At 34.6% G+C, this 24,147-nt stretch overlaps 3 protein-coding genes across 6 annotated transcripts; 2 read left to right on the forward strand and 1 right to left on the reverse strand.

The window, feature by feature from the left end:
* Positions 1–835: 835 nt before the first annotated feature.
* Positions 836–15,667, forward strand: 5PTASE11 (inositol polyphosphate 5-phosphatase 11). 3 transcript variants are annotated; one of them, XM_011032905.1, is made up of 8 exons: positions 901–1,244; positions 1,362–1,509; positions 1,651–1,781; positions 2,747–2,823; positions 2,908–3,033; positions 3,755–3,966; positions 4,051–4,188; positions 4,287–4,662. In XM_011032905.1, the coding sequence occupies exons 1-8, from the start codon at positions 1,210–1,212 to the stop codon at positions 4,446–4,448; spliced, it is 1,029 nt and encodes a 342-aa protein (XP_011031207.1). In that variant the 5' UTR covers positions 901–1,209; the 3' UTR covers positions 4,449–4,662. The 3 variants fall into 3 exon arrangements, with proteins under 3 accessions (XP_011031220.1, XP_011031207.1, XP_011031211.1); XM_011032909.1 differs by having other exon boundaries at positions 904–1,244; positions 3,779–3,966; XM_011032918.1 differs by lacking the exons at positions 4,051–4,188; positions 4,287–4,662 and adding an exon at positions 15,138–15,667 and having other exon boundaries at positions 836–1,244.
* Positions 7,891–13,562, forward strand: LOC105130397 (protein DA1). Of its 2 annotated transcripts, none has more exons than XM_011032897.1 (12): positions 7,891–8,333; positions 8,963–9,114; positions 9,335–9,425; positions 9,732–9,882; positions 10,035–10,155; positions 10,291–10,374; positions 10,958–11,077; positions 11,202–11,414; positions 11,877–11,939; positions 12,045–12,163; positions 12,588–12,646; positions 12,873–13,562. In XM_011032897.1, exons 2-12 carry the CDS (start codon positions 9,004–9,006, stop codon positions 13,178–13,180), a joined length of 1,440 nt encoding a protein of 479 aa, XP_011031199.1. In that variant the 5' UTR covers positions 7,891–8,333; positions 8,963–9,003; the 3' UTR covers positions 13,181–13,562. The 2 variants fall into 2 exon arrangements, with proteins under 2 accessions (XP_011031199.1, XP_011031190.1); XM_011032888.1 differs by lacking the exon at positions 7,891–8,333 and adding an exon at positions 8,546–8,567.
* Positions 15,668–16,777: 1,110 nt separating the features above from the next.
* LOC105138011 (uncharacterized) lies at positions 16,778–22,227 on the reverse strand. Its single transcript, XM_011043991.1, has 7 exons — positions 22,201–22,227; positions 20,666–20,751; positions 19,921–20,396; positions 19,628–19,751; positions 19,051–19,281; positions 18,841–18,965; positions 16,778–17,661 (listed from the first exon to the last, which is right to left on the reverse strand). The coding sequence occupies exons 1-7, from the start codon at positions 22,225–22,227 to the stop codon at positions 17,291–17,293; spliced, it is 1,440 nt and encodes a 479-aa protein (XP_011042293.1). The 3' UTR covers positions 16,778–17,290.
* Positions 22,228–24,147: the final 1,920 nt, after the last annotated feature.

The raw sequence follows: 24,147 nt of genomic DNA on the forward strand, positions 1-24,147 counted from the left end.
TTCTTAAGCCAATAAGCCACATAATTTGTGGTTCTCGAGTCAACTACGAACCATCGTTCACTCTCTCTCTTGAATTCAAGATATTTAGATAATCCAACTTGGCACCCAGAACGCCATCTCCACCTATCTGCTTCGATGGTCGTCAGTAGTAACAGAGGCTGCCACCATTATCGCAAGCTTGCGAGACACCCAACCATGCGAACAACCATTACATCCACCACGGCGAACTCAACCTCCACGTGCATTCTTAGACCCTGTTAATTTCTGTTGTGCGATTCGGTGCAGTGCAGTCTGCATTTTACTCAAACAATAAATTTAGAAGGGTTTGGTTAATTATCGCTCATCATATTTTTTTACATGCACTCTTTTAAAAATCATTTCATTTAAAAAACCTAGAATTTATATATTTTTAAACGACTTTAGAAAAAACTATTACAATATTAAACACCCGTTTTTTTATTTTATTTTTATCGAAACCTTATCATAACAATATTGTTGACATGTTTGGCAATCTCCCATCCACACGTTTTCCCATCTAAAGTCGAGCTCAAACACGACAAATCATGGAAATTCATATGCTTCTACAACTTCTCTTTTTCGAATTAAAGACAAAATCTTGAACGAGCTCCTTCCCTAGCTAGCAACTACAAAGATGGATCCCTATATATATGGCAATAAATGGGAAAGCTTTCCAGATTCAAGACATTTTATCGAGTGTGTTTGCTCGTTTGACATGCACTTGAGAATTAAGTAGTTCCTTTGCTCCAAGATCTTTTAATCTCTCCTGTTCATCAACGTTCACTAGATTTGCTAGTAGCTAGCTACATGATTGTAGAGGATGTACGTGGACCAAGGGGTAAACAAGATGTGGTCCTTTTTAAGATAAAAGTGGCTTCCAAAGTCAATAATGCCTCGCTAACCTAACACTGTGAGAAATTTGTGATAACATAAGAGAGACTTTCCGAAGATATGAGATGCTTGACTTCTTATAATTTTTCCAACTTCACCGCCAAAAGGCCTAAATCTCTCCACTTATATGTAACTAGTTCTCATTTAACGTATAGTCAAATGAGCTAGCAAATTGTCCCTCTCTCCATCTACCTAGCTCCATCAAAAAATTTCTGCGTTCTGTCCAGGCACTGCATGGACTTTACAACTTAGGAACAGCTAGTTGCCTCTGTAGGCTGGTGGATCAAGAGAAAGAAAGAAATGGGAAATTGGAACACGACTTGTGCTTGTAAGAGGTATGCATCAAGCTCTATCGGCTTCATTTTTTCTTCCTCGTATAGTACTTAAAGGAGTACTGATCATTCCTCGGTTTGTTCACGCTTATATACATATATGTAATCTGTATTTAATAGATCTAAGTTGATGAGGAAGCAAATGGATTCCATGAATCATAATACTCATCATGAAGGAATAAGGACTGTAAAGGTGAACAAGGTCTGCGACTTCTCTGGAAACTCAGACCTTTGCATTTGCGCAGTGACCTGGAACATGAATGGACAGGTAAACCCCTCGCGCCTGAGAAAAAATGACTAGGCTGCTCTCTCCCTCTCTCTCTCTCTCTCACACACACACACTGTCTGTTAATTTTCGTAATTAATATGCTCGTTGATAACTCTCCATGATCTATTCGTATTGCTTTAGGTGGTTTATGAAGACTTGGTGGAGCTGGTTGGGAGCAACTCCAAGTCTGATCTACTGGTGGTAGGTTTGCAAGAGGTGCCTCGGAAAAACATCGCACGGTTATTGGAAACAGCACTTGTGGATACTCATGTGTAAGCCAACCACCCAGCTTTTCCATTTTTTTTTCTGCCAAACGCTTCTTAATTTTGTTCTCCTGAGCATCTCTTGCCTCGAGAAGCAGGAAACCGTGCACCGTGGATACAGTGGATCAAGACCATAATTATAGATATGAAGTGTCCTTTGGAATGATAAAGCCATATAAATTTCTATGGCTTCCGATTTTTCTGAATTTTTGTGATAGCTTCTGGCCATGGACATGCTTTTAATTTTCTTTTTTACATGTGTCGTCACCATCTGCATGAACAAACTCAATATAACCAGTCGATTTACAGTGGCCCATTACTAGCCCAATATTGTATAGGGATGGGTCCAAAAACTATCTGTTTCATGGCATCCATGTCTTGGGTCAGTGGTGTTTGATCAAAGCCTGTCAAATGGATTGCAAATCCAAAATCTATCAACGTCCCCACAAATAATTCTAAGTGCCCGGCAAGTCTGGTCAGCCAACTAGTGATTTATAGATTTAGTTGTGGTCTGAATTTTAAATTAAATTAAATGGAAGTTCAATCTGTTACTAACAAGTAAATTCAGATTGAAACCCAGTTTGAATTTTTTATTTTTTAAAATAATATTGTTTAACTTTTTTTAAATCTTGAAATAATATTATTTTAGATTAACTTATTTAATCTATTCAAATCGAATCTTTCGCTAGACTCTTGTTAGATTGTTAATTTATTGATAATGACATTTATATGGTCACGCCAAAATCTATAATATATTATATGGTGTAAGGAGATACTTATTGTTAGAATAAGATAGAAAAAATTAATAATAATGTTTTATGTATACGAGAAAAGCCACTATAGTAGTTTATTAGATGTTCAAACTATTGGAAGCACTATACTTTGATGAATCTTTAATTTTTCTCCACCATCATCGTTAATAATTTTCTATGAAACTATTTGCACTGAGAAAAAAACTTTACTTTTAAATGAAGCCTGCTAGGAGAGGCGATCATGCAATCTCTTCAGCTCTATGTATTTGGACCTCGGAACTCGGGGCTTTCCATCAAAGGTGAGTTTAATTTAATTTCCAAGGTTGAAATTACCTCTATATATATATATATATATATTTTGTATCTTGACGCCCTTGGTTCAGAATTGAAGGTGGATAAGCATTCTGTTGGTGGGTGTGGAGGATTAATTAGGAGAAAGAAAGGAGCTGTGGCCATCCGCATGAGCTACAATGGCATCCAAATGATGTTCATCTCTTGCCATCTTTCTGGTACGAGCCCGATTTCATTCATGAGTTCCTCATCTGAATTTATGTCAATCCCACTACACGCATGGGCAGAGCCCTCTGCTTAAATTTTTTCCTTTGTGATCCCTTGAAAATGCCTACATATATTTCATTTCTCTTCTTACAAATTATAAATTACACTGCAAGGAAGAATCTAAAACTAAACATGGTTTTAACAAAACCCCATTTTACCGAAAAAAAATCTAAGTTATTTTTGAAAATTTTGTGTGATTTTTTACACTTTTGTCCTTTAAATTATAATTTCGTATAAAACGATCAATGCCCCCAAATAATGAGAGAGGACAATTCATTTTTTTTGGATTTCTAGGATATATAACAACATGTTTTAAGATTCAAAATGGATTTCTGTTTTCATATCTTTAGGATGATTCCTAAAGTATTTCTTGGTGAAAACAGTGTCAAAATTATTGATTTTTGCATTCTTCCAATAATTAGTTCTTTTAATTAGATTTTATTAGGCGATAGAGGTAATTAATTGCATTTTTTTTCATTTATCATCTCATGACATATATTTAAACTTAAAAATAAAAACACATATGATATTAAATACTAAAAAACAATATTTAATTAAAAAACACACAATTAATGTTTATTAATTTATTTTAATTTTATTGACTTGAAATTTATGGCTTGTAATTAATTACTGTTGATATTTGAACTATGCCAATCGATGATCTATAAACAGTCTGGATTGTTGTAATATATGCAGCTCATGCTCGTAACGTGGAAGAGAGGAATTCACAATGCAGACACATATCACACAACCTTTTCTCAAAGCATATGAATCCTTACAGCAGGCCTGCTCAAGTCACGGTATGGCTGGGAGATCTTAACTACAGAATACAAGGGATAGAAACACATCCAGTCAGAAATCTTATACAGAAAAACCTTCACAAAGTAAGTTGAATCTTAACGTGACAATACTGTCGTCGCATTATCAATCATAATCTGACGAGATCTCAAATTTTGATAACGGCGCAGTTTCTCACCGGCAAAGATCAACTTCTGCAAGAAGCTGAAAGAGGACAGGTGTTTGATGGATACTGCGAAGGGACATTGACTTTTAAACCAACATACAAGTACGATGTTGGAAGCAGCGATTACGATACAAGTTACAAGGTCACCGAATTTTCTCTTTTTAGCTGTTTCTTTGACTCGATCGATGGTTGATGATAAGTGCATAAATTTGGTTCTCTTGCGTGTTAACGTCTTCACAGGTGCGAGTCCCATCATGGACAGATCGAATCTTATTCAAGATTCAAGACATGGAGGAAATCAGGGCGAGTTTGCATTCTTACGAGTCAGTTGATGACATTCACAGTTCGGATCACAAACCAGTGAAAGCTCACCTCTGCTTGAAAGTTAATGAACAGGCATAACCTGTCAATAGAAATCAATTTTTCTTTTCTTTGTTATATCAGCTTATGTTTTTTCGTGCCATCCCACGTCCGCAAATTGAGTATAACGTGATTTTAGGGATAAGAAATTAACATGGTGCAGGGCTTTTCTTTTTCTTTTTTTATTCTAATCATAGATTAAGTATATATTCAGTAACATGTATTATCATAAAATCAATAAATAAAAATAAAAATATTAAAAATATATTTTTATCAGTAAATTATCAATAAATTTTACTGATAAAAATATTTTCTCAGTATTTATCAAGAAAAAATCTCATCAATTAATCTAAAGATGATAATAATGATGATTATTATTAAAAATATTTTTCACTTGGATATTTTTAAAATAATATATGTTTTATTTTTTAAAATTATTTCTAAATATAGTATATCAAAACAATTTAAAAACATAAAAAATAATTTTAATTTTAAAAAAATGTTTGAATGCATGTTCTCAAACATTAATCTTTCTTCATTAGTTCAGTCCATCCATCTCATAATATAAATGTAGAACCTCCAAATTGAAATATCAAAACATAATTGTTAGGCTGTCCTCGAGAATGGAATAAAGTGCTTAGTTGTTAGCTGCTGGTACTGATATATCAAACATAGCTTGCTGAAGCGATGTTTGTGCTTTTGAAACCACCCACCGACCAAATTTAGCCCTCAATGTTATTTTATTACGCAATTTATAGTAAATAAAATAAAATAAAATAAAAGTTTTTCAAAATCTAAGATTACAACTCCTTTAATGTTGAGAAATCTATAAAAACTCAAATACATTCTAAAACGTTTATAATTCATAAAATTATGATAAAAAATAAAACATAATTTATTTATATATATATAGTGATAAGAACAAGCACAACAAATCCAAAAACAAATGAGAAAATTAATAATTAAAATTAAAATATTGATAATAATTAAAAATACAAAAACAACATACTCTAAGACTAATTTGAAGATATTCTCAATCTTGACCAATTAGTTATCTCTATAAAACCAAGATTATATTAGCTTGTGATCGAATTTGAATCCAATTAAATTATTAAAATTGTTTTTCTCCCAAACTAATGGTTTGATGCGTTCAAATATTGTTTAGACTTTATCAAATCCACATAGTTAACAATCATATCCGTTCTAATTTGTTCACCTGAAGCCATGCTGCCTCCATCGGCTAAACAGCCACCGAGACATTTCAAATTGGATCACCTGGCTGACCAAAATTGAAAACTGGGTCTTTTGACATCTTCTGATGGATGGAGAGATGCACAACATGTAGTTGATTGTATGAAAATCGCTTTTTCTATAGTTTAATTTCCTCGTATTTTAGGCAAAAATTGGAACCCTTTCATTTCCCAAATAGACCAGAAAAAGAACAAAATGCAAACAAAATGGACGCGTTTGTTGTTTTGACCGACAGATGAAGACATCGACATGTGAAAAAGAAGACCTTAGAAGTTTGCACGACTCAAAATTCGGCTGCTTGTATTTTTCAACCTGGAAGGACAAATTATAGTCCTATAATTGTTTTCGAAGAAAAAGGTGCCGTCCGTACCTTTTGTTTCGAGAAGAACTCCGCTGTTTTATTTTAACTTCGGTTATAAAAGGGTACCCTGGCGGTTGTACCCGGAATCCAGCTACAGCATGGTCTGAATTAGTTCGGTTGAAAAGAAAATAGGTTACCGTATTAATCCGGTTTCATCTGATCTAGACTAAGGGTCATTGATATTGTATTTTAAAAAAAAATTATTTTATTTTATTTTATTTTATTTTAAATTAATATATTTTTAATATTTTTAAATATTTTAATATATTACTATTAAAAATAAATTTTTTAAAATTAAAAATACTTTAAAAAATAATCACATTTACATTTTCAAACATACTTTAAAAATAACCCATAAGTCTTAGTAAAAGTCAATCAAAATCCAATCCTTGACTTATAGATTTTTTTAAATATTTTATTATATAATATTGTTTTGATTATTTAAAATAAAAATTAAATTAAATTTTTTTATTTAAAACATGAATCTTATCTTGAGTTCATACTCATATTAAATTTTAAAATTATGATTTGAATATCCAAATACTAAATCTGATAAAATTGTTTTAGAGAGGCATAGCTAGAGAGGTAATTTACTTTTTATATGACAAGATTAAAGTAAAGTTACTAGAGAATAATGAGTGGTAGGTTTTTTTTTTTCCCCTGTCAAGCAGAGGGCTTAACTCTTTAACATTTTAATTATTTTTATGCGCATTAATATAAAATTTCAATATTAAATTATTGAAAGAGAAGTATTGAAAAAATGGGAATAACCAGAAATACCTTGCAAGACACTTAAAATCCTTGAAAAAGTAGAAAGAAAAAAGTTTTCGATCAACACCTGTCCAATGTAAACGATGTTTTTGATGGAAAAAATCATGTGTAAAAATCAATTTTCTTTTACTTTCCTCGGAAGAAACTAAGTTTAAAGTCATGCATCATGCTTTGATTTTCATGTCCCCAGTTATTTTGTCGTGGCCACGAATTTTGCATCCGGCGTAACAATTTCAAAAGATATATATGTGAAGGTGCGAAAAATTACTTTTAAAAGTATTTTTTAATTTAAAAAATATTTTTTAAAATTTATTTTTGATCATACATCAAAACAATCTAACAATAATAATTAAAATAATAATTAAAAAATTAAAAATTAAAAAAAATAATTGAACTGTAATCCAAACAACCCTGAAAAAAACTATATATTTTGGCATACGATCTCGATTCCCAATACTTTATTTCTCGACCACACCCCATGTAGCATCATCCATGTCCGAATGGACTTCAGTATCTTTTCTCGCGTTTTTCTTTCAAAAACTATCTTTATTTTCTCAAAAAGGAGAACACTTCTTCTTCTTCTTTTAAGAAAAAAATCAGATTCTGTCCATTTTTTTCCTCTTTTGCTCACATGAAACACATTCAGTACTCCGGGAGGAGTAAATATCATTTTATAATTTATCCATTTAAATTAAGCTATATATTCTGATTGATAATTGATATATTCAAGTGATTTACTGTAATTATAATAATGTACAGAAATAGCAATAAAAAACATATTAGCCTTGGCATATAATTACAAATTAATACTTGTATTTTAATTTAAATAAATGATATATAGAGCAATGGATGCTCATGGAACAATTATTTATCTTGTCATTTTTAAAGATTTTTTAAAAGTTGAAATGTGATTGTTATAGAAATTTTTGTTTTAAAGCTAAATCAAGTTCCATCCAAGTTTGGCAAAACTGTGAAGCCATGTAACGCGCGCCAACTAGACAAATCTTTTTTTGGTTGAGTCTCCTTGTTGAAGAATTAGCATGGACCCTACATGCAAATATATGTTCTGCAAATTAAACCACAGTTGTGAATTCTGAGTCTTTGTTAGACAATCCCAATCGGGTTTCGATGATCCTTCGTCAATCATCGGACTCTTTTGGGCTTGTTAACAAATATTCTAGATAAATAAACCCAACACGTTTTGTTTCTCTGTACAAATTTGACTTTGAAATTGCGTTCCATTCAAGCAGTTCTCAATTCTCTGCGTATTTTTCTCTCATATTTCTTAACTCTATACACTATCATCAATTCACTCTCCAAATCCCATATCTTCTGTACATACAATTCTGTTCATTGGTTTTCTTGTAGATATTTTTCATCTATACACACAAGAGACGGGGGGGAGAGAGAGAGGGAGAGGGTGTTGTTAGCAGCAAGAAAATAGCCTTTTATTTTTAAGACTGCAAATTTTGTAGCTTTTGAGCAAATTGGGGTCTGATCTGATCTGGGATTTTTCTGCCTCAACCGTTTTTTTTCTGTTAGAGGTGAATATCTTCCACTTTTTGGTTCTTTCCTTACCTTTCTATTTTCTTTCTCTTTAGAACCTGAAATCAAAAGGTTACGTGTCATGAATTTTATGGGCATGTTGAGGTGGAAGAATCAATCTTTTTATCTCCCCTTTTCTCTCTTATATTGATTTGAGCTGGTGGGCGTTGGGGACTCTTGATGTTCAGCTACATATTTTGTAGCTGAAACATTCCGGGGCATTACAATGCCTGGTTGGTGATTTTGCTTGATATAGCTTATTCGTGATTTTGCATTGGTTGTTGAATAGGAAGGCAATATAGCTAGAGTTGGCTATCCTAGTATTGGAATTAAGTTTCCTGGAAAAATATAATCAGTGTGCAGGGATGCTTAACTGCCCTATTCATATTGAATTTTTGTACTGCTTGCAATGTAAAATGTAAACCAAGTTTGAAGCTTTTATGTCAAGTTGGAAATTGCTTGCAAGCTGAGGCTTTTCTTCCTTCCCTCTTACGAATAATCCCGCGAGTTTCATGTCATGCCAGTATCATTGTGTGAATGCTTCCTGTCTGTTGGTGATTGCTGAGCCTGCTGCATTTTGCGTCTTTTATTTTGGTTCATTTGATTGACTGATTGCTTTATTTTGCAGTTAAGAAATTTGATGATCATGAGCAAATAAACATACACGATATGGGTTGGCTTAGCAAGATTTTTAAAGGGTCCTGCCATAATATTTCAAGAGGGCATTATCATGGGAATCGTGGACAGGATGCTAACTATAATGCGCCTTCTACTTCAAGGGTATTCACCCTTTTTATTTAATCTTTCTTGTTAAACCGTTGCTAATAGCAGCAGGAGATGCATAAAATAATACTTCTCTTTTGCTGGCAGCCTGTAGCTTTTACATCAACTATTACCTATAGAATGTTAGTAGCCTTGGTTGAAAATTTATGGTAGTTAAGACCCGTCCCTGATCTGCTATTTATGCTTTGACATTTTTCAGTTTGGATATTGAATGTAGGAAGCATGGTTGGAGCAGGAAAATGAAGATATAGATCGTGCTATTGCATTATCCCTTTTAGAGGACAGTCAAAATGGAAACGTTGTCATTGGTGAGTAATATTGCAGTCTGATGCTGTCAGCAGAACTAAATGGCTCTCTCACCCCACTCATGCTGCTATTCCTATACTTTTTTTATTCATCTTCTGGGTTCCTTTGCCATTAACTTTTATTTGTTATTTGATTTTCTGAATTGGTTTATTTATTTTTTCTTCATCCAGTGTAATTATATCAACCAATTATTTTGTAGTGTCATCATTGCCTTTTCAGCTCTGTTTTATCATATTGCTTAATTCTCATTACATCTTATGATCCAATACACCACAGCTTATTAATAAGTTTCTTGAATTAATGGATAGATAATGAGATTCAAGTAAAAGACGATGAACAACTTGCCAAAGCTTTACAAGAAAGTTTGAATGTTGAATCTCCTCCTCGATATGGAAATGGAATTCCATATCAAGGGAATACATATCAGCCTTATCCTGTTCACTTTCCAATGGGGTTCAGGTATCTTATTTCTATTGCAGATTAAGTCTGGTCGTTGATTCATTGTCAATTTTCCACACCTCAATGTTACTTTTTATTCTGTGCATTCATTTTTTATTTATTTACTTCTTTGGGCACTAGCATGTGTAAAGAATTTCTTAATTCTTGGCTAGGATATGCGCTGGTTGCAATACAGAGATTGGCCAGGGAAGATTTCTAAATTGCCTCAATGCATTTTGGCATCCAGAATGTTTCTGTTGCCATGCTTGCAGCCTACCAATTTCTGATAATGAGGTGCAAAATGAAATTCTGAATTATCTGCTTATATATTAGATTGTTGATTCCGTAGACCCCACCATCGGTTGTTTTCTTGAATTGTTATTTTAGTGATATGCAATGGCTAACTTTATGTGCATTCTTTCAATACAGTTCTCAATGACTGGAAATCACCCTTATCATAAGTCTTGCTACAAAGAGCGTTACCATCCACGATGTGAAGTCTGTAAACTCTTTGTAAGTATCTCTTCTAGAAATCTTCTGTTTATTTGTCTTCTTCAAGTTGTGTGTTTCATTCCATTGTATGAATGGGCAAGTTTTGGGCATATAATTTTTTGAACTATGTGTCACCAGAAACTACTCTACTTTCATAAATGCTTAAACTAAAAAATGTTGTCCTTAGAATTTTTGTCCTACCTTTTTTTTTATTATTATTATTGTAAATGAACACTTCTCTGCCGATGTAATAGATCAGAACTACTTGTGAATGCTCTTGAAGGTCAAGCCAAAGGATACTCATTAGACATTTTTTTTTTAAATGAGCACATACTTCATTGTTTTAAGAAACATTAATGCGTACTGTACTCGGATGATGACTGTGAATGAGATTGGTGAGGTTATGTTTACGAGTTGGTGGAGACAGAGAATTTGTAGAGGCTATAGATCCAAAGGGTGTTAACCATATTTAAAATCAATGTGATATGCTTATCATGTTTTATATTGATAAAACTGCAATTTGTAAATGTACTTCTCTAAGAATTTCAGATATATTACTCATATACAATTGGTGTCGCTTTTTTGTATATATATCCTTTGACAGATTCCAACAAACCCAGCTGGTCTTATTGAATATAGGACAAGTCCTTTTTGGACCCAGAAGTACTGTCCTTCTCATGAACATGATGGTACTCCTCGTTGCTGCAGCTGTGAGCGTATGGAGGTTAGTCTGGATGAATTCCTTACACTTGCAAAAACTTCTTTTTAAGCTTTCTAAGGAAAATCATGGTGAACTGGCTTTCTGTAAAGTAATTCATGAGTATAATGCATCTTCTCATCACATGCAGCCAAGAGACACTGGATATATTTCCCTTAATGATGGCCGGAAGCTCTGTCTTGAGTGCCTGGACTCAGCAGTCATGGATACCAAGGAGTGCCAACCTCTTTATCTTGATATACAAGAATTTTATGAACGTTTAAATATGAAAGTGGAGCAGTATGTTCCACTACTCTTGGTTGAAAGACAAGCACTGAATGAAGCCAGGGGTGGAGAAAAAAATGTAAGGGAAAATGCATTGAAAAGATTTTGTATCACCTACCTGACTCTTTTCTTTGGAATGGCTAACTACACATTGAAGCTATTATCAATTAATTTAGTTATCTTCTCTCCAAGTTTTTCTGCCCACGTACAAATCAGGCCATTATTAACGATCTTCTGATATATCAAGTCATAAAAACACCTGTTACGCTATCAGGGTAGTTGCCATCCACTGATCCTGAAAGGTATTGTTGGCTCGAACCTCAGAAAAGGCAGTTTTACATGTAAAATAAAAGATCAAAGAAAGAAAAGGAAAAAGAAAACCATTGTCCCTCTGTCTACATCTCACTGGGTTATCGTGTCAAACATTATTGAATGCGTAAAAAATTGAGAAATTACTTATTCCATGAATTTTAGTAGTGGAATTTCTTTTCAAGCAATTTAATTTGCTAAGTTGGTTTTGTAATTTCTACCTCTTGGACAGGGCCATTACCACATACCAGAGACTAGAGGGCTTTGCCTTTCGGAGGAACAAACCATTAGAACTGTAAGAAATTTTGGAATCTTGCATTTTCATTTTGTAATGGACGTCATTTTGGTTTCTTTAGTTGGCATTTAGGAAATTTAAATTGCAATGACCATGAATCATCAGGTATCAAGGCGACCAAGGTTTGGAGCTGGGAACCGAGCCATGGGTATGGTAACAGAGCCTTACAAACTAACACGTCGTCGTGAGGTTACTGCAATTCTGATTTTGTATGGCCTCCCAAGGTATATCTCTAGTCACTTTTCTGCTACTCTTTCACCTGAGGGACCCATGGAAATACTGAAGAACAAGTCAAAAAAATTAATCCATTTATAGGACTCCGTCAATTGGATTAAGGGATCATCCAATTGGAAATAATAAGAGAATGCATAGATCATTAAAAGGAGTTCTAGTACACATATAAATACAGTACACCTAATTACCTTATTTAGAAACGAATATTCAGTGTCTGTATGCGTGTATTTCAATACTAAATAGTTCGGCCACAATTTATAACAAGAAGATGCAATGAGGAACAAGAAACTAGCACACCTCTTCATTTCTTTGACATGCTGCATGGATATTTAGTGGAGGATGTTTTTTTCTGCATTAGTTATGTATTTTAATAGCAGATGTTTTATGCATGTCTTGAAATCTTGATCATTACAGGTTGCTTACGGGGTCAATCCTAGCTCATGAGATGATGCATGCATGGATGCGGCTGAAAGGTGCTTCTACACCCCATGCTCTGTAGAGTCAGTTTTCTTTATCTTTCATATATTAGCATCAGGATTTGAAGATTTGACCTTTAAATGATGGTTTATTTTCCTTGTAATTTGCTTAAGCAAATGCTAATTGATGGATGACCTTAAATAACTTCACCTATGCAATTGTTTCTTTTAAAGTATTTGGGACTGTTTTTTGAGATTCTGACATTTTCTGTTTTTCTGCAAGGTATTCAAACTCTCAGTCAAGATGTTGAAGAGGGCATTTGTCAGGTGCTTGCACACATGTGGTTAGATTCGGAGCTCAGATCCACTTCAGGCAGCAATGTTGCATCATCCTCTGCTTCCAGAACAACAAATAAGGGTACAAGATCTCCATTTGAGAGAAAGCTTGGGGAGTATTTCAAGCATCAAATTGAGTCAGATACTTCCCCGGTGTATGGAAATGGATATAGGGCTGGTCAGCAAGCAGTGAGGAAATATGGCCTCGAAAGGACACTTGATCATATACGAATGACAGGGAAGTTTCCATATTGAAGTTCTAAGCTTGAAGTTGCCCTTGCACTATCTGACGTCTCATACTGAATCACGCACTTGGGTGCATGGAAATGGATAGAGAGCCAATGAGCAAGTTTCGAACACAAATATAGCCTTTGACGGACAGCTGACCTTACTTAAATGACACGGAGCTTTCCATGTTGAGTTTTTGAACAGTGACTTCTCACTATACTCTTCTATTCATAGTTACAACCTGGCCTTTTCCTATATGAGCCCAGGGCCGAAGCACATAGGAATTGATTCTGTAGAGAGTAGCTTCAAGAGAGCTGATTTTTAAGCCTCTTAAGCTATAGTGACACATTGAATAGGATTTTTTTTGTTTGATATAATAGTAATCTTATGATAGAATTTCATTCTCTCATCCCTGTCTTCACTTTGGTGGAACTCTTTGAAATGAGAAAAGCTATATGCAGGAGCAATCACCATCTTTTTGTACGTGTGTGAAAAAGGAATCGGGCGGGATACAATGGTGGAAATAAGAAAACCTACATGCAAATGACTTTTACTTTGAAATGTTTTCTTCTTTCCAAGTAGTTTCACCTAGTGATGGACACCATAGTTGGGCTGCTTCAACAACAGAGTCGAAGTTTAATAATTATGATTTCTGCACATTTGCCTGAATTCTCAACAGAATTGATACTACTTCCTCCATACTAGGTCTCCTGGCTGGTTCTTTCATCAAGCAAGCTACGCTTACTTTAGCCAAGCATAATGCGAAGTTGGTCCCACAACTTCCTTTTAGAGCAGGATCGACAAAGAAATCCAGCTCAACTTCAGGGTTTTTATTCTCCATGACAGAAACTATTTCCGTTGAAAGGAGGGCTTCCCTGCCATCCTGCGTGAAAACAGCATCTTTCCCTGTGATCAGTTCCAGCAAAATGACTCCAAAGGCATAAACATCAATCTTGGGAGTCACTTGTCCTTCCCGTACGTACTCAGGCGCCATGTAACCTAAAGAGCCCACAACATGTTTTGTCATGGCAGCGCTTGTCGCTGCTCTCGCAAGACCGAAATTTGCAATCTTGGCCCTTAGATTGCCGTTTAACAGAACATTGCTGCTTTTGATGTCCTTGTGCACATAGGCAGGTTCGGTGAAGCTGTGAAGATAGTAAAGTCCATTGGCAACATCCAGAGCAATCTGAATTCTCTGGGCCCAATTTCCAGTTTCTTCGAACTTTTTACAGGACAGCCACTCTCTAAGGGACCCATTTTCCATGAACTCCAAAACAAGGTAGAAACAGCCACGATTTTCGCATACACCTTCAAGCTTAATCAAATTGAAGTGGTTGATCCTCTTCAAAATGTTCACTTCCTTTGTTACATCTCTACTCATCTTCTTGACAGCTAAGATCTCCCCACCAAACTCTCCACGATACACAGAGCCTTTTATTCTACTTTCTGAACTGAGATTTTCAGTAGCTTTCCTTACCTCTTCGAATTTGAAGACTTTCAAAACTTGCTCATAGCTTGCAATTTCGACACGAATGTCTTCTGGCACTACCTGTTTTCTCTCTCTACCTCTCCCAGAAACCTTTTCTCTTGTCTCTTTGCAAGAGAGAAAAACGACAGCTGTAATGACACTGATGACTAGCAAAGAGCAAGCTGCAGCAAGCCCAGCAGACCCATAAAGTTTTTTCTTTGATCCTCTATTTCTAGGAATCAAAGCTGATGTAGGAGAGATGTCTGGGTTGCTGTGAATTATTGTTTGTGAACTTGTAGGTTGAGTAGGCAGAGGTATGATAATTGTTGTATCAGGATAAAGAGTTGGATTTTCTTCCATACCATTTGCATCAAGTATATCCCTGGTGCTTACTTTGAATCTGTCAGTAATATCAGGAATGTTATCATCTGAGCTAAGAGGGTAAGTCACTAGATACTTTGTTCCTCTTATCATTTGATTCGTTGTAGGGCAAGCACATCGAAGTGCTACTTGCAGTTCCTCACCAGGCAACAAATCATATTCACCATGTATATTCAAATGCTTAAGCGCAGCACAAGTAGACAATCCCTCGTAGGTTTCTTTCGCTATGACATAGTAGGTTCCACGAGTAGTCGTGACCTGAATTGTTGTGTTGGCCTGATAATATTGGCCAAAACAAAAACAATTTACAGGAACAATCACCTCGCTGTTGGCAGGGAACTCTGATAGCGTTGTAACATTGTTGATTCTTGCCAGCTCTTCTTGGTTTGCCGACGTAAGGGCTGAGATTGAAGGCAGCGAGTTAAAAGAAGGTTGAGATTTGAAGATCAGAAAGGCCAGGCAAGATTGGTCCTGGCCATTGCAGGTGTAAAGAAATGCAGAGGATGGTCCTGCATCATCATTGGAGCTGCAGTCTAGTGCTGAATCCTTCGAGTAGTTTTGTTGAGCATTAGCATATGAAGTGAGAAAACTGAGAGTGAGCAAACTGAGAAAGAAGTTTGCCATGGTTAACGTTGTTCGGGTGAGGATACAGCGATGAGTAGACAAAATTTCAGAAATACGAGAATGATAAGGAATATATGGACTCATGCTAGGGCTATCAATAAGCGCGTTAAGGGTTAAACAATCCTTGAAATCGACAATTTTCGTTTACTTTTGTTTCCGAAAATCAAGCCCTTGATACAAAAAATAATTTTGTCTGAATGTATAAAATGAACGACAGTGATCTTGACTTGACCAAGTTTTATTGTTCCGTGTTAACGTTGTTTTTTTAATGAGAGGATCATTCTATCTTGGCTTGACTTGATTATGTAACTATGCATGTTGATCCATGCGAGGCAGACTTCGGGCTGGCCCGGACAACATGTCTTCGCAAGTCCGGACACCGGCCCGACCAACCCGGCTGGTCAAGCATTTAAATTTGTATTTCGTCTTGAAAACGCGTTTTTCCAATTCTAGCTAGCGGCTAGCTTGCATTTGACGTCCTTAGGAGGGGAGTGTAGGGCATAGCTACATGACTCATTTCAACGTTTGGTTCAGGAGCTGGAGGTGTTAGCATGGGGATAGGCGCGTCTTCCAAGTCTACTATTGTTTTAATTTTTGTTTGAAACAACTTATTTTGAATGAGTTTTTTTTTTAAATAAAATAATGTTATTTTAAATAACAATTATATAAAAAATTAGTCAAATTGAATCATCTAATTATAAATTGATTTAAAAATAAAATGATGTCATTGTTACTTGAGTAATACATCAATAATGTCTTTATATCATACACACAAACTTTTCCGTTGTTACAATTTTTTTTAATAAAAAAAACACATTCATTTAATAAAACAATAAATTTTAATACACTTGATTTTAAAAAATAAAATTAATACACGTATTTATTGTGTTATTATCCCCTTCAAAGTTTTGCAGCTTTTGATGATGATCTTCCATCAAATTAAATTAAATTCATTTTTTTAGGAACCCTATTTCTTCACGTATCAAACAGTTTGTAGTTTATATTTCTAATCAAATTAACATGATTATCAGGGTCAACGGCCTTAAGATAGATGTTCCATCTTCTGCTTCTTTCTCATTCAAAAGCACACACCTGGAAGGAGGAGCGTTATTTTTAAGAGTTCCCCACAAATTTCGAATTTGTTTCATGCACAATAATGTAATTTTTCCTTTGAAAATCCTCAAACATTAAACCCTGAAATATACCCCACAACTCAGATGACATGAAGCTCCTACGCTTACCCAGATTGCGCGTGAAGCCTGGAACCCAATTTCCAGATTCATCACCTATGATTCCAGCAGCACCAGCAACACCTGGATGTCCCTTCGAAATCCCAGCCACGTTCAGCCTCCATCATCTGGGGATGGAAGCCGGGGTACCAATTCACCCTGCCTTGATGATTTGGTATGCATTTTAGGACTGAAATCTTGTTCAAGATTATCAGAATTTTGCACTTCTGTTTTGATCTCCGTGGGGTAAGATTTAAGATATCTATCTCCATCTCCATTCACCCTCTCAAGTGCGTTCTCTGGCAAAACGTTGCTGAGTTTCAGCTTAAACGACTCTACAAATCCTGGGGGAACGCCTGCGTCATCCATAGCATCAGAAAACTTTCCAAGGCAGCTCTGCAAGGGATCCAGAGAGGCCATATCACCTCTTGTCTTCTAAGCAACTAAATGGTGAGCTTGTTCAGGTTTAGAAATTGCATGTTCGACAGTGGAATCCAAATCCTTGAAAGAATATAAGATATTGGATTTCAAGGCATCTCCATCAACAGTTTCCTTGTTAGACTCCACACAGAACCTACTGGATGATTCTTTTGAAACAGCCACATCAATCCTACCTATAACAGTTCCACCTACCATGTCAATTTCCATGCCAACAGCCTCATCTCTATCCATGTTGGCATGGTCATCATGTTCACTTCCCAAAGGAGTAGCCAATGAAGGGAATTTGTTACAAATAATTTTATCATGTTTTGCATGCCGGAAAACTCCCCATAAGAAGTTTCCCATGCCTGACCTTGCAATAATATCTGTGGAAGACAAATTCAAATCATGTCAATGAAGGCATCAACAAAATTATGCAAATCTCACGCATGTTCAGCACCAAAGACTATTGGACATTCAGAACGATAACATGGCCACCAAGAGCCTTCCAGTAATCTGAATAAAGCCTAATGCTTTTCATGCAATCTCAAATTGCTTTTATATTTTCAATTCCTAGCAGGCCATAGATTTGAAATGAATGTTTTGCTTAATGCCTAAATCTAAGCCAGAGATATGAAGCATAGTCATAAAGGAATTTACTGGTATAAACCACTAGACTCTAATTCCCTTTTCCTCTTGCTTGATACCTCAACATTGCAGCCATTAATGAAAGAGGACTATAGGATGCATGCTTTGGGCTTTAACATAGACCATTTCAGATATTTTAAAAGCTATCTATTATAGACCAAATACCTCTTTATCTCCGAGTGACCAAAGTGAAAGTTAAAGATAGTGTGTTCTGTTAGTCCATCAAATTTATGTCTGTCCATCAACACACGCCACTATGTTGTTGACAAGGAAATTTTTTTAAGAGCATAAAAGTAAAGGGAAATGAATAGTACAAGTAGTTCATTGGTTATATCTCTGTTCATAATTTGAATTACTAGAATTGGAGTACCTTTTAGTAAACAAATTTAAAACTAGGCATGCGAAGATAAGACAAAAGATGAAGCATGTGGCTTCTCTCATGTTTGTTAAATCTAAACTGTTAATCATGTTCTAAGAAATATGAGGATCCCAGTCAAAAGATAAAATAACCCAGATGGTAAATGCACAAATCTAATCACGCACAACATAATCAATTCCTTTCTCAACTTGGTTCTTTGTCCTTTATCTCCTGTTTCCCCTTCCCCTACTCACAGTACCACTACAAAAGGTTGATTTTAGCACTTTATTTAGTGGTGTGAGCTTCCAGTCCGATCACAAAAAAGACAAATAACAAGAGCTTCCAGTCCGATCACAAAAAGGACAAATAACAATATAGTTATGGTTGATGCAATAATTCAATTCAAGTGTTCTAGATATTCACAAAGAAAAGGTACTCTAGTTAAGATCTCAAACAAGAGAGATAAGGGATCAGAAGATTAACATGAACATACTCATTCACTGATCATACTCATTCACTGATAGCTAAGAAAAACAGAAAAAAGAGACAGAAAGCTTACCCTGCGATTCCACATGCAGCTGTTTAGATGTGAATATCAACAACTCTACACCATCAATGTAACTTCTCATCGCTGCATTTTCTGTTTCCATAAGCCGGAATAGGCTAGCATGGTTCTCTTTTGATCTGCGAATCAATGGAAAACATTTAGTAAGAGCTAATAATATGTCCCAAAAAAAATCTACAGAGTTAAATTCCAAAAACTATGTACCTCTCAATATTAGCAGAAGGGAAAAAATAAAGTGCAATATCACAGAAATCTGGACAACTGTCTTGGAATAGGTCTTCCCAAATATCACATTGTGGAAGTAATTTAACTTGAAGGATTAATGGAATCTTCCGTGAAGACTCGTAAGCTTTCCTATGTATTCTGCATGGCAGCTGAGCCTGGAATCCACCATAAAACATTTGTTGTGTGGCAACATCAAACTTGAAGCCTCCCCTTGAGAAAAGAGAGGAGAAATCAATAGAAATTATAAAATGAGTTTCTAAGTAAGCGTGGAATGCTTTAGAGAATGCTGTAAAATGCATATCAGTAATATAAATAGGGACCTCAGACACCATTCTACAAATCCAAAACTCCAAGTAAAATGTTATATAAACAAAAACAGTTATAACTAAACCACTCTACAAAGCCAAACCAAGTAACAGAAGGCCCCTGCTAAAAGAAAAGGCAGGGCCCAGAAACCTTTCAGTTACTGAAATTGGTCTGCCAATTGTAGCAAAATTAGATTCCAAGCAAGATATACATCACATTAAGAAAGACATAATAGAGATGAGAAGCATACTTCCAAGTCACATGCAAAGCAGGGAAATGAGGATGATACAGCCTAAGCTTAGGCAGAATATTCGGCAGGTCTCTCTCTTCATCATCAGAATTTATAGCTACAGTAATGGGGCAAGAGTTCTTTCCTGTAAACAGAAAAGAAGAAAGAAAAAGAAATCAAATTGCTGCCAAGCATGGTTTGAAGTACAAGGAAGAGCTTACACGCTGATTGCCTCCAGTTTTCCAAGTTATCTTTTCAGCCATTTACACAAAATGTTCTGCGCAAAAAGTAAATGAAAAGAAAACACTTATCACCTTTTGATGTTCTTGGAGACTGTTGATTATTTGTTGTTGAACTGGTTTTCATTCTGCCATGTCCATAGGGCTTTATAAGACATGAAGGGATAATTCTGGGGGGGTTCGGAGGCACCCTGGTAGGAGAGAATTTTGAAGTGAGAGAAGAATGACTAGTTCTGCATCTGAAGTTACTTCTTGAAGGAGGTTCCTTTTTAGTGGTTCCTGATGATAATCTAATGACTTCTTCAGCAGTAAGAAACTTCACTTTTCCAGTTGTTACTGCATGCTGCCTTTTAGAATAATGCGGCCCGCGCAAATCATCAGAAATTATCGGAGCATCATGTGAATCATGTCGCAAAGCATCAAAGCAATTCTGTGAGTCTCCCTTCCTGTCACATCCTAGTGAAACCGGTGAAGCTATGTCTGTGCATGATGTACACGTTTCACATATCCAATCTTCTATGGTATCCTTGAACAAAACCCTCGTGCAATAACTGGAAAAGAAGAAGTGTCAACATAATTCTCACGACATCATACAACAGAATAGTAAATTTAAGATACCACTTGGAAGCAAAATAAATAAATGAAGGGACAAACAATTGAAATTGTAGCCTAGCCAATTTAAACAAGTAAATTTTTCCAGCTCGGTGATAAAATGTAACGTTCCACAACAACTAGGTGTATTTTGAGCATTAACCATTCAGCCATATATATGCAAATACAAGCAAATGAGCATGCACAGGGGGAGAAAGGGTCATCTTACAGATGTTCTTGAGATATTCCACATTTAGAGCAGGTTGCTATAAGTTCCTCGAAACCACCATTACCACATATGTCACAGAGCTTCACCTGCAAGGTGGAAAAGATCACATGAGAGGTGTGATCCAATATCATTGAATGGCAGCAATTAATGAAATCTTTTTGCCCAAGTAACAAACAATTCTATCAACTTCAGCATCATAATTAATTAACTTGTTTGCTTCATAAGTATGGCCAGTAGCTCTTAGCAAATCGCAAAGCAGACAAGATGCATTGATACAAATACACCATTTGGCAAATTATTGATTTGAATCCCATGAATATCCATAGATTAAAGATGTATTCAAAATGCTTGTTAGAGATCCCATGTTTTACCAAAGATCCGGCAAATTGGATTGCTCCAAATCTTTCTGCTTCTTCTTTCCCCCCTTCTCTCTCTGTCCTTGATTGATATTTGGGGAAGAGGGGAATCAACTAACAACTCCTCTTTGAAGGAGAAATATGATTATTTATACCAGTTACCATGCCTCGGGCACAAAATTGCCCCAAATAATTGATTCTTTGTCAACTTGGTATCACAAAACTTCGCTATAGATTGTTCTATACAATGGGCCCTTCCCCTGGTCGAGAATCCCCCTAAACCCCCCCTCTTGATTCAGCACCTCCTCAGGAAAGCCCAAGCAAGCTCCACATCAGTTGTCACTTATCAGGTAATACTTATTAATTAATATGCAACGCATGTTTTATGTGACCATTACTCTTCCATAAAAAAAGAAAGAAAGAAAGAAAGAAAATTTTGAAATTAGTAGTGAGAAAAAAATCATGCCCTAACTTCAAACATATCAAATGAATTGTGTAGAGAAAATAAACCACGGAATTTTCAAAAACATCAACACCATTTGAGGCTTTTTGAAAGAATATCGTAACGAGTGAGTATTATGTACAAACCCCAAAACTCGCTTGCTAATATATCCTTGCACCAAACAATGAAATGAAATGTATTAGAATCTGAATCTATAATTTCCAAGGAAAACAACAATAGCAGTAATAAGTTGTATATCGCACCTCACATGAAGTTAAAAAAAAAATAGTGAATAAATAAAAAAGAAGCTGCCACGCTAAAATACATAGCAACTCTTATTCCTTGCATACTTTTCGAAATGAATTGCTACTGGTCAACAGCTTTTCACAAGTGTTTTTCCCTTCTTTGAGAAACTTTTTACAAGTTAATAGTGAAAAAAATAGGGGTAAAATAAAAATAAAAATTGCAGAGATTATGGCTCGAGACTCAGGAAATGAACACTGCAGAAAAATCCCACAAGAATCCATCATTACCATTATCATATCATCATCAGAGGTAAAAGTGAAGGAGAAAAGGTTGTTGCTTTGCTCTCTTTTTTAAAATATATGGAAAATCGAAACAAAGTGTAAATTAATATTTTTTTTCTTGGGTTGGCTTAAAGTAAGATATTTTATGAAAGTGTGGGACTTTGGTAGGGTAAAAGACGATAAGAGAGACAAAATGGAGGATCCCTTTACCAGGTCAAGGCGGGTCTTTTCCTCCATTGCTGTGCTGGTCTGGGGTAGTGCTGGGACCCCTTTGGCTTCTTTTTCTTGGAAGTTTAAAGAGAGTAAAAGAAATAAAACGAACCACTGGCCACTACCACCACTATCACAGTAACCAACAGTAAGCCGAGATAAGAATGGAGAGAGGGGGAGAGAGGGCGTATGTGAGTGCGTGTTTGAAACTTGATCGCTGTCTTCCTTCGGTAAAGTGAGAGGGAGAAGTTGATACGCCAGGCAGTACAATAGAATATTTGTCTTTATTGTATATTGAGTTGTTTTTAAAATATCAACTGAAGATAGAAGAAGGATGGTTGTGGAGTAAATTATAAATTTGTATTTTTAGTTTTGTGAAATAAATTAAATATTTTTTTAATTTAAGATTAATTGATTTTTTAGATCTATTTATAATTTGATTCTTTTTATTCAATTCATGTTATTTTTTATTTTTTAAAAAGAAGTGAACGGTATAAAAAAATAAAAATATATTTTTTAGGATAAAATAATATTAAATTAAATGCAGTTAATACCAGTCAATAAAATAATTAATTAATTTTTTTAGATCCCAAGTCAACAAATATAAAAACCACATGCCTTGGCAGGGGTTCAGTTATGGTCTCTATTTCAATCCTTGTTACTCAAAGTCATCAATGAACCTTTTACGCTGGAATCAGGGAGAGTTGTAGAGATGATACTAGGGGAATAAAAAAAGGGATATTGTGTGAATATTATCGTGGTGTAAATATTTTAAAAAGAGAATATATTAAAATATTTAATTATTTTTTAAATTATCATATTAAAATCATAAAAATACATTACAAATCTAATTTTATATTTTTTAAAGAAAATACACTTTTAAAACACCTCTACACATGTGTGTTTGGTATTATAATTATTTTTGCAGTTATAATTTAAAAAAAATATTATTTTTTATTTAAAAAATATATATTTAGTTAAAATTAATGTAAGATAAATTTTTACATGCCAAATAAATTAATAATATATTATTTTAATTTCTAAAAAATCAAAATTTAAAACACGAAATGCAATATATATAAAAAAAAACATAAATTATTCAACTTACTAAACAGTTTTTTTTAGGCACTCAATACCAAAAGATCTTTTAGAGCCTGTTTGGAAGTGTGGTTGCTGTTGCTTTTCAAATAGCTTTTCGTGTCAAAATACATGCCAATGATGTTTTTTTATTTTTTAAAAATTATTTTTGACATCAGCACATCAAAATGATTTGAAAACATTAAAAACATATTAATTTGAAGTTAATAAAAAAATAAAAAAATTTCAAATTTTTTCAAAAACGCTTTTGAAATGTAGAAATAAACAAGCGCAAATTAATCAACTACCAGTACCACTGACCTGGCTGTTTCATGTTTAAGTTTCAAATTTAAATTATGGGTTAACATGAATTTGATTATATCAATTTAAAATAATTTTTGATTTGTTGGAAAAAATAAAATGATTTCATTTTAATCTTTTAAAAAATCAAATCGAAATTTTAACTAAATTAATTATAGTATAATTTAATTTAAATTTTTTCTTGGATCTTGTTAAGAGCTCACCAGGTAAACTTGTCGGGTTGGCCAAGCGGAATGACATTGGTCGAGGAACAATTTTATCAATATTGGAGAAGGAAGAGGCAAATAGTTATATACATTCCTTAGATAACTATCTGTTAAACCTGTTAAATCTGATGTGTTTTTTTATTTTTATATTTTAAAAATATATTTTTTTAAAATATTATTAAATAATAATAATGATAATAAATTTAAAAAATAACCACTAATATTATTCATAAATTATTTCAATACTTTCCTGCCGCACATATAAAACTTTTAAAACAAACCGTTTCTAAAATATCGCTAAGGATACTTAAAATGTTTTATAAAACATTACAAAACAATTGAA

Source organism: Populus euphratica, unplaced genomic scaffold (genome assembly GCF_000495115.2).
Source record: "Populus euphratica unplaced genomic scaffold, PopEup_1.0 scaffold2.1, whole genome shotgun sequence".
NCBI classification, from domain to species: domain Eukaryota; kingdom Viridiplantae; phylum Streptophyta; class Magnoliopsida; order Malpighiales; family Salicaceae; genus Populus; species Populus euphratica.

Coding starts and splice junctions, on each gene's coding strand:
- 5PTASE11 (XM_011032905.1), top strand. CDS start 1,210: ATGGGAAATTGGAACACGACTTGTGCTTGTAAGAG. Junction 1,245..1,361: donor ACGACTTGTGCTTGTAAGAG/GTATGCATCAAG, acceptor TGTATTTAATAG/ATCTAAGTTGATGAGGAAGC. Junction 4,189..4,286: donor ATTACGATACAAGTTACAAG/GTCACCGAATTT, acceptor ACGTCTTCACAG/GTGCGAGTCCCATCATGGAC.
- LOC105138011 (XM_011043991.1), bottom strand. CDS start 22,227: ATGGAGGAAAAGACCCGCCTTGACCTG. Junction 19,752..19,920: donor GTCTCCAAGAACATCAAAAG/GTGATAAGTGTT, acceptor TTCTGTTTACAG/GAAAGAACTCTTGCCCCATT. Junction 19,282..19,627: donor GCTTTGCATGTGACTTGGAA/GTATGCTTCTCA, acceptor TCTTTTCTCAAG/GGGAGGCTTCAAGTTTGATG.
- LOC105130397 (XM_011032888.1), top strand. Junction 9,115..9,334: donor ATGCGCCTTCTACTTCAAGG/GTATTCACCCTT, acceptor TATTGAATGTAG/GAAGCATGGTTGGAGCAGGA. Junction 12,164..12,587: donor ATTTTGTATGGCCTCCCAAG/GTATATCTCTAG, acceptor TGATCATTACAG/GTTGCTTACGGGGTCAATCC.